The sequence below is a fragment of the Sinocyclocheilus anshuiensis genome, unplaced genomic scaffold, assembly GCF_001515605.1.
Source record: "Sinocyclocheilus anshuiensis isolate Anshui unplaced genomic scaffold, SAMN03320099.WGS_v1.1 scaffold1272, whole genome shotgun sequence".
Taxonomy (NCBI): domain Eukaryota; kingdom Metazoa; phylum Chordata; class Actinopteri; order Cypriniformes; family Cyprinidae; genus Sinocyclocheilus; species Sinocyclocheilus anshuiensis.
In genome coordinates, this window is record NW_015547713.1 from 676,757 (window position 1) to 688,727 (window position 11,971).

The following is an 11,971-nucleotide window of genomic DNA, read 5'->3' on the forward strand; positions in this document are numbered from 1 at the left end:
ATTATAAGGAACGGATGGCAACCCTAGGAATGGGTGTATTACAAGATAGCAATTACAGATGCACGTATGTATAAATATCAGTTCAAAAGTAGTGCTTTATTTAGCCCATCAGTTAATTCCTCGCTTCCCTGCAAAACCTTGAGACGGTTCTCGTTTTTTTTTTTTTTTTTAACTGGTTCAACTGATTCAATGAAAAGATTCGACTCATTAGAACAAAAAATATGTTCACGATTCGGACAACTCTTTCTGATTGAACAACAAATAGTGTTGAAAACATGGCTGAGGAGACAGTGTTAGCGGGCACGGGGTAAGTGTGACCCTCTAAACACACAATTACATACAAAACCCCTCAGGATGAAAATGGTGTGAATTCCAGTATATTTTCGTTGTTACGGTTGTTTCAGTTAGTTGTATTCTTTTTAGTTTGCACCATGTAAGCGAACTGTTTGTGTAACGTTACTACAGTAAGTGTTGATCAATAAAACCTAATAGGTTGTTTGTTGTTAATGTATTCTGTCTTACTTGTCTTAATTGCTACAATTGTCTGTCTTAATTCTTCTTTTAGAAATATATACTTTAATTTAACAAATATCTAACTAAATAATCAATTGCCTGTATTCATTCAATATAATTATTGTGTCTTTGATTGACAGCTCTTTCACATTCTCTTGGCTTTAGACTGGCACAGCGTGTACTGATGTTACTCGGTATTCGTAGTCTCTTCTACAATGTTTTCTGTTTCTTGGACAAGACATTGAGGTAAAATGTGTCTAAATGTAATTCATACTCTAACTACTAAGTGCCATTATCATTTACAGTACCAGCAGCATGGTTTGGTCACTTTAAAGTGTTTATGTTATTACATAAGAACAATGTAATCCTAATAAACAACATATAGGTCAACAACCTATAACAACATATACTTAATGTGAACCAATATTCTAAATCAAATCTACCAAATCTATTCCCTTCTGCTTATAGAAAACTATTCGACTGTGCTATAGGTATTTTTCTGTGTTTCTCTGTGTCTTTTTCCTCTGCTGGCCTAATAGTGTTTTTGGTAGCAGTTTTGGTCAGTGTGTCTTTTCTCAGGAGGGTCATTCCATGTTAAATCAACCAAATTTCAGAAACTTCCCCGGCTCAAATTTTTAATTTTGCTAATATTTTTTCTGAAGAAAGATAAACATGTATAAGTGAGGAGAGCTAAAATATTAAATGTCACAGATATATTTACTGAGTAATCCACTATTTTGTAGAGGGGTGTCAAAATGACAATTTTCACCTGAGATTCAGAGCCAAATTTTAGGGGGGTGAAAATGACTTCAGAAAGATGGCAGCATCATAATGTTATTTTTACACAATTAGTAAAATATTTTGACTTTAGCCATCTTTGTTTGTATTATGTGCAATATTATATGGAGTTTTTTCTCCAAAGTTTGTAACTCCAGAAGTATTAAAGATATCTTAATGCCCTTTTAGATATTGGGTCTTAACAAGCTTACCTTTTGGTATCATAATTTTTAAGGCTGTATATATGGTTCAATTCCAGAGATATTGGAATTTCAATATGTCTCCAGTAGGGATGCACGATATTATCGGACCAATATCGGAATCGGCCGATGATGGCTTTAAATGTAATGTAACGATTACCGGTTTGATGATAAATCATGATAAAATTCCCCACGGTTAGTATTACCGTTTCATCTTTTAATTATCATTAAAACCGTATTAGATTACCGCGATAAATAAATAAATACTGTCCAGCATAAAGCACAGTTTTAAGTAACAGTCTCACGTGCACACAGCATGCAGAGTAGTTTCGTTTTGAGTGAAAACAGGGCGGAAAAGCTGGGTAATACCTAAAGGAAGTGTTCTTAATCGCAATACTGCTTTGTCCACGTAGGTTACGGGAAACCGCTCTAATTCAGCTTTGCCATAAGCGCCACTTGCTGTCAGCGAGTGGATTTACAGAGACCTATATTTACATTCAGCCCCTAAATGTAAATATCGGCATCGGCCCGATATGAAAAATTATGCCGACATGTCTTGCCGATAAGAGGAATACATTAACTCAGCATTGTGGCTAATTCTTGAAGCAAAGTTTTGCCTGAATGGTGATTGGATTCACTGTTTTGGATCGCCATATTTAAACTGAGAATGCACTTACAGAATGACGCATTCGGTGTATGATAGAGTAAATGGTAATAGCACGTGCAGCGGCAGCAGCGGCATCCTCTCCCGGGTCCTAATGCCCACTCAGTAAGGAGCATTAATTCCGTAGGGGGCGATGTTGGCCTACTTCTAATAAAATGAAAGCAAAATACACAAATAATATTTAGACTGTGTTTCTGATTAAATAAAGCAGTAATTGATGCCATAAAATCAAGAGTATGTTTTGATTTAAAGGTCAGAAGCTATAGCTTAAAGTAAAAAAATCACAAACATGACACTTAAATTAAATAATTGTATATATACTGATTTATTTAATATGTGTAATCATGTGTAATGTAATATCATGTGTTATATTTTTAAAATAATTTATGAGCTCTAAAAGATTTTCAGAATTTTTACAACTCTTTTGCTTTAGACCATTTACAAATGTTAAATCATAAAATATAATGTTAAGGTTACCACTGCATCTTTCTGAAAAAAATGCAGTGATTAATATATAGTTTATTTATAGTTATTTTCAAATCTTCAATGTACTGTCATTATAAAAGAACTTCATTATTGTTTATTTAATTCTAACAAATAAGTTCTTGTTAAAACTAACCAAAATTAAAAATAATTATATATCGGTATCGGCATCGGCTGTCGGCCAAAATGAGTTGAAAATTATATTATACTTATTATAAGTATAATATTGGGCATATTGGACATCGGCAAAAATCCAATATCGTGCATCCCTAGTCTCCAGGAGTAAATTGTTAAATTGTACATATTTTTAATGTTAATCTGAAGAACAAATAAAGTTGAAACTAGAAATGTATTTGTTTCCTTCTGTCAAAACAACTGCATTAAACATACCTGAACATACAGTGGGTACGGAAAGTATTCAGACCCCCTTAAATTTTTCACTCTTTGTTATATTGCAGCCATTTGCTAAAATCATTTAAGTTAATTTTTTTTCCTCATTAATGTACACACAGCACCCCATATTGACAGAAAAACACAGAATTGTTGACATTTTTGCAGATTTATTAAAAAAGAAAAACTGAAATATCACATGGTCCTAAGTATTCAGACCCCTGTGTGTACATTAATGAGGAAAAAAAATTAACTTAAATGATTCTAGCAAATGGCTGCAATATAACAAAGAGTGAAAAATTTAAGGGGGTCTGAATACTTTCCGTACCCACTGTACATGGAGGTGCACTGAGATCCCGATATCTCTGGGATTAAACCATACAGGGCCTTAAAAATTATGATGATTTTTATGAAGATTTAAAAAAAATTTTTTTTATGAAGATAAAAATAACATTATGATGCTGCCATTTTTCTTAAGTCATTTTTACCCCCCTAAAAATTTGGCTCTGAATCTCAGGTGAAAATTGTCACTTTGACCCCCCCTCTGCAAAATAGTGGATTACTCCATAAATATACATCTGTGACATTTAATATTTTGGCTTTCATCACTATACATGTTTATCTTTCTTCAGAAAAAATATTAGCAAAATCAAAAATTTGAGCTGGGGACCTTAAATTGACATGGAATGACCCATGGGTGTTTTTATTCCACAGGTACTTAAAAAACTGTTCAGTTTTGTTCAGGGTGATTAATGAAGTATATTACCTCAAAATAAATGTGATAGTTTAGATTCTCCTTAACTATTTAAATCAGCAACATTTTTTAAAGATTCAGTGACAGATCCAAATCAATTTGTCATTACTCGTGAATCAGTCATTGCTCATGTCCTTGATAACCTCATGCTTTAGGGCAGTTTAACAGTGCATAGCAGCTGTTGTTTAAGAAAGTACTGGTTTGTTTTTTCTCTTTAGCTTTGGGAAATAAAGCCCCATTGTACCCTATACTCAGTTTGATTATTTTGTGGAAATGTGCATAATTAAACACTGTCTTTGTCATTGGTAATATATTTATATATATATTTATATATACTTATAATATAATCATTTTATTAACATGCAAGATGTGTAACATGGACATAGACTTGTGCCGGTATTCGGTAATGCGATATATCACGTAATGAATATGCACAATATTGATATCGAGGGCACTTCTAAATACCGTGAATAATTATATATTACAAATGATTTGCATTTTAAGAATACTTTTCCCATCAACTGGTCAAAATGCACAACACCGCTGTATGCTGCCTGAAAGACGCGTGCGCACTCTGATGTAAATAAGTGCGGACGAGAAGCACATGGCGGAACATGGGAGAGACGCTCTGGATGAAAGCGCACTTTCACTCTCTGATGCAGATGACGCTAAAGTGCAGAAATAATAATAATAATAATAATAATTCATTTAAATGCAGCCGTTACTCCAGAAACCCTGTAAACAAAGCAGCTTCACTACTTTCTGTTTCTGAATCGTGTTTAAATTATTTAAACAGCCATTCGCTGTGTAAGTAGATTTTAATCTGTGCCTCCTTAGTATGTCCTGTATGTATGTATGTATTTATTTATTATTTAAAGTACAAACGTTTACAGCCGTGTCGTTTTAGTAAAATAAGAATGAGAGGCTGACATTTAATTTTACTGTAGATCATGGTGGATCACTGGCTGGCTGCCCTCCTGGTGCCCGACATCTCAGAGCCAACTGAAAGAGGCAGAAGAGAAGATGCTGCAGTGTGAGTAACCACCATTGTATCCTTTGTTTGTATCAAATTATAAAGTCAAATTTGGCTGGCCTCTCAAAATTTAAATGGTTAGATATAGCAAATTGTCTCTAAAGTTATATTATCCACATAATTGATGACAATCAATATATATTGATATAGCCTTCAATTTAGTTTTGTTGTTACAGTTAAAAATAATGTAAGTTATATACAGTCTACAATACCATTCAAAATTCTGGCTTTTTTTTTTAAAGATTTTATAATGTTTTTAAAAGAAGTCTTCAGCAAGACTGCATTTATTTAATCAAAAATACAGTAAAACATTAATATTGTAAAATATTGTAACAATATAAATAACTGTTTTCTATTTTACAATATTTTAAAATGTGGTTTATTTCTATGAATTTTCTTCAGCCATTACTGTAGTCTTCAGTGTTACATGATCCTTCAGAAATCATGCTCAAGGAACATGCTCAAGGAACATTTATTATTATCTTCAATGTTAAAAAACTGTCATGGAACGCTGTGTAGTATAGTCCCAATAATGCATGAAGCAGAAATTATGGCAACAAACTAGAAACAAGGAACAGGGAACACAGAACAGAACAGAAATATTTTGACGTTACAAAAGCAATATTTTTATTTTATTTTTGTATCCTTTTTTTTTGACGGTTACAAACACAATATTTTGTCAAACATTTTTGTGGAAGCCATGACAGATTTTTTTTTTCAGGAGTCTTTAATGAATAGAAAGTTCAAAAGAACAGCATTTATTTGAAATATTTTGTTTCTAACATTATAAACCAATTGATAAATTGCATCCTTGCTATTAATAATAGTATTAATTTATTTATTTTTTAAATCGTACTGATCCCAAACTTTTGAAAGGTAGTGAATATGTATTTGGGCCTTGTGGGAGCAATACTATAAAACTGTATTTTCTTATAATTTTACCTGTAATAAAATCTGCAAAATTCTTAGCCTATTTTAATTATATTGGTAAAAAAAAAACAATATATATATTTAAAAAAATAGACATATATACATATGTGTGTGTGTGTGTGTGTGTTTGTGTGTAAGTGAAAGATAAAATACTAAATGTATTAGTTTAATAAGTTGGTGTGTTTTTTTTTAAATTTTGGCTCTCTGTAAAGAAGAAACTTATTGCTTCCCTTTCTTTTCCTTTTATTCCTATCAGACATCACAAGCAAGTTCTGCAGGCAGTTTGTCCACATATCTGACAAAAACTTACTTTGGACATTGATATTTAAGGGGCCAAGAGAAAATAAGACCCCTCTGGTGCTGCTGCATGGATTTGGGGGTGGTGTGGGACTCTGGGCACTGAACCTGGACTCTCTCTCTCAGCAGAGGTCCGTTTATGCCTTCGACCTGCTGGGATTTGGCCAGAGCAGCAGACATCACTTCAATACGGATTCACAGGAGGCTGAACTCCAGTTTGTGGAGTCCATTGAGCAGTGGAGGGAGAAACTGGGTCTGGAAAGTATGATTATGTTAGGCCATAACTTAGGAGGATATGTGGCTACATCCCACGAAATCACATGCCCAACCAGGCTTGTAACTAAAGAGAAAAAAGAGCACAGCTTCAATGAAATATATTTATTATGATCCTAAATAAATACTTAAAATGTGCAAGCACATTTCAACAATAAAGTACTTTTGATTAATTAACAAAAAGTCACAGATGTCATTTTCATTAATGAAAGGTTGTTGCATCTTTAATGGGGTGAATTTAGAGCATAGTGTAAACAAATTGTTCTTTCCTCTATGGTCCATAAAATTAAGTTAACATGTTAAATATAGTAATATGAATTTTGACATGTGGCATTCTACACATTAATATTATCTAATGTTTTTGTCCTTTGCGATTTGAATGTTTTTGCATAATCCATACTGAAAACTGAAATACATTATTGAAAACTAAACATAAAGCCATTATGTGTATTTTCCCCCCATTGTAGTTCTATTTCCATAAATTTTAATTCAAACATTTACAGTCCTGTATCCTGTGTCCTACCTCAATTCAAATTTAAATTTAAATCAGCCCTTTGATGAATAGAAACTCATTTCTGTGTTCTGTTGTAATTGTGCACTCAGGATGCAAACCACTTTTCTTCACATCCTTCCTGTTTCCCCATATCCCACAACCTTTATGTCTGTCAGCAGTTTGACCTCAGAATTTGATTCGAAACTATTTTTGTAAGCATCAGATTTCAACAGCATTAGAATTGCTGTTTCCCTGAGTGTAGTTTTGCTTCTGTCCTATCCACTATCTATCCATTTTTTTAAATAAAAATGCACAGATAACTACCAAAAAAAAAAAACGAATCAATTTTTGGTAGGTGTATCTAGTTGTAACTGTTGTGGTAGGTGAAACTGTGATCCAATTGAAAATATGCCACAGACTTATTACAGTATGTCCTTCTTTTTACCCACTGTCCAGAGTAAAGCACCTGCTTCTGGTGGAACCGTGGGGTTTTCCAGAGCGTCCTGACTCAGGAGACCAAGATAGACCCATTCCTGTGTGGATCAAAGCTATAGGGGCAATGCTGAGCCCATTCAACCCTCTCGCTGGTCTCAGATTGGCTGGGCCTTTAGGTAAGATTTACTCTAATCTGAGAGTGCAAATCAAATGTAATAAACATATTAATGAGAGAAAGAGAAATGATAGCTTAAGGCTGAGGATGTGCTTGTATATCTTAAATGATGTGGAATAGCATTTGATAAAGACTGTCATTAATGAAAACCCAGGGACAGATTTAGCCAAGATGTGTGCTTGCAATTTCACTGAAATTATTCCCTTAGTAATTGGAGCATGTCTCTTATCATACCTCATACCTGTCTCATATCTCATACCTTAATTACATTGCTTTCTGTGTGTATGCTGCAGTAAAATTGTTTTGCAAGAACAAATTGGCTTTGGCAATAACCCTAGAATATTCTAGGATCTGAATATTTGTGTTCTGAAGTTCATAGATTAATATTAATGATGATGTCCCAATCATATGTTATCAAGCTATGTCCAGCTTGACGTTTGTCTTCAGTTTGAATTTGTATTATTTTTTTTTTTGCTCAAATGGTAGCTCGGTAAATTTGCTGGCAAATATTCAGTATTTCTCAAGTCTCAAGTCTATTTGTATGGCACTTTTCACAGTACAAACTTTTTCAAAGCAACTTTACAGAAAATCATGATGTTATTGTTAATTTCTTTATATCTTCATGCCTTATAGTCTCATTTAGCAGATTAGAGCTGGGTGATTATTTTTTGCGATGATACAAGCAATCAAGCAGCCGAGATGTGCTATATAGTATTTATCACCCTATCACCACGAGTATACTGTATGAATGTGGATAAAATTGGACATACTTATATATCCAACTTTATATTAATACATATTTGCAATGATATAAACAATCATGCAGCTGAGATATACTATTTAGTAAATATCTCATTACTTGAGTATACTGTATGAATGCAGGTACGATGTACTATACGTCCAACTTTTAATATATTGCTGGGCGTTAGTATAGTTATATAATGTAGTTATATAATTCAATTTTTCTTACAATATAATAATCAAGCAGATGAGATTTGCTATATAGTACATACCGCTGTGTACATAACAGTTAGGGGAACAATTAGTACATAAGTGTGTTGTATTATAGTCTTATAATTCGTTCTGCTGTTTAGAATTAGGTAGTTGTGTAGATTATCAGCAGTTCAAATTAATATAATGTAAATTACGTTTGTACAATGATTGGTTGATAAAGCAAGGGAGACTAGCCACCTTTGGATTTTTTTCCCCCTTATTCTCTCTTTGCACTCTAGATGCAGAGAAAGTAAAATACTCTGGTGATTGGCCTTTTTTTTTTTTTAACCAAAGGAGGCAGAATCTCTGGCTATGGATTGTGCCTCCCCCTCCTCTTCTCCATCTCATCAGATTTGCCAAATTGTAATTGCATTGGCAGTAATTGCATCAACATTACAAACAAGAAATGCACATTCTGAAGACATAAAATGAATAATTGGGAAATTTATTAACATTAAATTGTTCTTCCATTTTCCACCTCAAATTTTGAGAAGGCTGTGCCCTCCACCACCTCCCCTGACAAGCCACCAGTGGTTATGTGTAGAACTTTGTGAGTGATGGACGTCCAATTTTGTGGAAATCTGCAGAGCTTTCTGATGAGTTCTGTAAGATTCTGAATGGAGCTGGACATTAGTTACTGACTATGGGAGAACATGTGACACATGAAGTGAAGAATTGATGATAAGATTAACATTTTATAGGTGATCCATCATTTTTGGGTAGATCGATTTCAGGTGGATTTTCAATTTTTAGTTTTTACAGATGTGCGTTTACATTGTTCTGTAGGTCCCACTCTTGTGCAGACTCTGAGACCAGACTTCAAAAAGAAATTTGCAGCTATATTTAATGACAACAGAGTGACAGAATATATTTACCATCTTAATGTCCAAAGTCCAAGGTACCAAATCTATCTATCTATCTATCTATCTATCTATCTATCTTTATTATGCTTTTGTTGTGAATGGTCTTGTACAAGATATACATGTGTTAATGTTGAAAGGCTCATAATGGTCTGTACTTTATGATTCTAAATTTTTAGAGGTGAAACAGCCTTTAAAAACATGACCATTCCGTATGGCTGGGCAAAGATGCCCATGCTGCAGAGAATTGGCCTGATTCACAGCGACATCCCCATTACGGTGATCTATGGCTCACGCTCCAGCATAGATGGCCACTCCGGCAATTCAATCAAAGAAATGAGGCCAAACTCCCATGTAGAGATCATTGTGAGTTCTCCATTCACTGCTCAACACACACTGTCACTCATAGAGACTTTTGCATTGCCTTAAAGATGTCATATTTCCTTGATCGTTTGAGATAACAGTTTGAGGTATTATGGAAATATGCTGTAACTTTGCAACATCACACAGATGAATGCATTTATGAATGCATTTATATGATAGTGTTTTAGTGCCATGTTAAATAAAAAAATAATAATAATAATTAACAAAAAAGATTAAGAGATTAAAGTTGTAATATTTTGAGAAAAAGTCAAAATTACGAGAAAAAAATCTAAATATTTTGAGAATAAAGTAAAAATTACAAGAATAAAATGGAAATATTTTGAGAATAAAGTCGAAAATTTGCTAAAGTAAAAATTACGAGGATAAAGTCAAAATATTTTGAGAATAAAGTTAAAATTACGAGATTAAAGTTTGTATATTTTGAGAGTATATATTGCGCATGCGAATGGCCCGGATTGGGAGCACCGGGAGAAATTCCGGTGCCCTGGCAACTAGGGCTGTGAATCTTTGGGTAGACAGTGAATCGATTCGATTCACGATTCATAGGTTTTCAATTCGATTCAAGAACGATTTTTGCAAATTAAGAATGATTCGATTCGATTCACAATTAAATTCGATTCGATTCGATTATAACGATTCGATTCTGCATTCTTTAAGTGCATTCACAGGATTATTTAAATGCTTCCCCTAAATTCTATAAATGCTTAGTCGGGGCAAATTACACAGCAGCCTTTATGGTTACAGAACCATAGGTTAGAGGGAAAAAAAACAAACACTTTTGTCCATTGTTAGATGCTAGTTTAATGATGCTATGGCATGACATGGCATATGTAGACATTTATGTAAGCCAAGACTTTAAAAAAAGAGTTTTAAAAAGTATTGCGTATAGGCTAACATTTTGTCACACCAGGGGCCTAGCCATCATTTCAGAAGTGACAGAAATGTCAAAAACAATAATTTTATGTAGGCCTATGAATTTATTATGTATATGCTGTATATATATGTATACAGTATATATATATTATTATTTTTTTTTATTTTTTTTTTTACAAGGAATTATTTTCTTATCTTACTTTGAATTTGCTATAAGAAATCAAATACACTGCTGGACAATAATCAATCATTTGTAATCTATAATTTTTTCCTAATGGCAATTTTATGATTGTTTTATATACTACAAACAATTATTTCAATTTTCTGCACAGAATTAGGTAGACAATATACTTTATAGTTTCTGTACTGTGATAAATGATATGTCAATTAACACTGCATCATTCATAAATTGTATTTATTTATTGTGTTTATTGTCTTAACGTTTCACCAGTTAATTCTGCTTTTTATTCAGCTTAGCTGCAGATATAGCCTGGCACGTCTTAAGTTCTTTGAGCGCAAGATCACTTCTCTTGCAGTGCAAAACTTATTTATCTCATTTTCATAAAATAAAATGCTATAGTATTTAAGTTAACTTTTCCTCTCCATCGGCGAATGATGATTCTGAAAGAAAACGCGCCCGAAGTCTGTTTGCTATAGCAACGAACGCTACTTTAATGCATCTGGTTATCAGATAAACCTTGTGCTCTTATTTCAAGGTTGTTGTTAATGCTGTGGTCATTTTAGCAGTTTCCTTCGTACATTCGGTTGAAGGACATTGTTAAAACACATTTATCATTCAGTGGAACTGTGCGTATGCTTTAGACACTTACATTTTTGCTCCGTCCATACAATAAATGCGCAGCCTTCGACTGCTCAGGTAATGACGTCGTCGGTATGACCGAGAGCCATTGAAAAACTACAGAAAAGTAAAACTACTTCACATTAGCATTACTGGCCACGAGTAGGCTACTAAGGAGAGATCACACATCAGCTTCTCAAAAAATGTGTGAGACGAACGGAGCACGAGCGCAATCTTGTGCATGCAGGCGGTAAAATAGTGGAGCGCATGAAGGAGAGATGCGAGGGCACGAACACTGTTCAATTCGTGCTTGTAGTAATTTAATGTGTATATATTTTGAAAGCATTGAATCGCTATAGAAATCGCGATTCATTCGATGATGCTATGGCATGACATGGCATATGTAGACATTTATGTAAGCCAAGACTTTAAAAAAAGAGTTTTAAAAAGTATTGCGTATAGGCTAACATTTTGTCACACCAGGGGCCTAGCCATCATTTCAGAAGTGACAGAAATGTCAAAAACAATAATTTTATGTAGGCCTATGAATTTATTATGTATATGCTGTATATATATGTATACAGTATATATATATTATTATTTTTTTTTTTTTTTTTTTTTTACAAGGAATTATTTTCTTATCTT

General features: G+C 33.4%; 1 protein-coding gene across 1 annotated transcript in view; it reads left to right on the plus strand.

Moving 5' to 3' along the window:
• Window positions 1-261: 261 nt before the first annotated feature.
• Window positions 262-11,971, plus strand: part of LOC107704099 (1-acylglycerol-3-phosphate O-acyltransferase ABHD5-like) — a 15,830-nt gene continuing 4,120 nt past the window's right edge. The window contains exons 1-7 of the mRNA XM_016506946.1: window positions 262-307; window positions 679-759; window positions 4,729-4,814; window positions 6,001-6,373; window positions 7,264-7,418; window positions 9,197-9,308; window positions 9,450-9,636. Coding sequence (XP_016362432.1) covers window positions 276-307; window positions 679-759; window positions 4,729-4,814; window positions 6,001-6,373; window positions 7,264-7,418; window positions 9,197-9,308; window positions 9,450-9,636 — 1,026 coding nt within the window. The 5' untranslated portion in view covers window positions 262-275. The remainder of the gene's footprint in view (window positions 308-678; window positions 760-4,728; window positions 4,815-6,000; window positions 6,374-7,263; window positions 7,419-9,196; window positions 9,309-9,449; window positions 9,637-11,971) is intronic.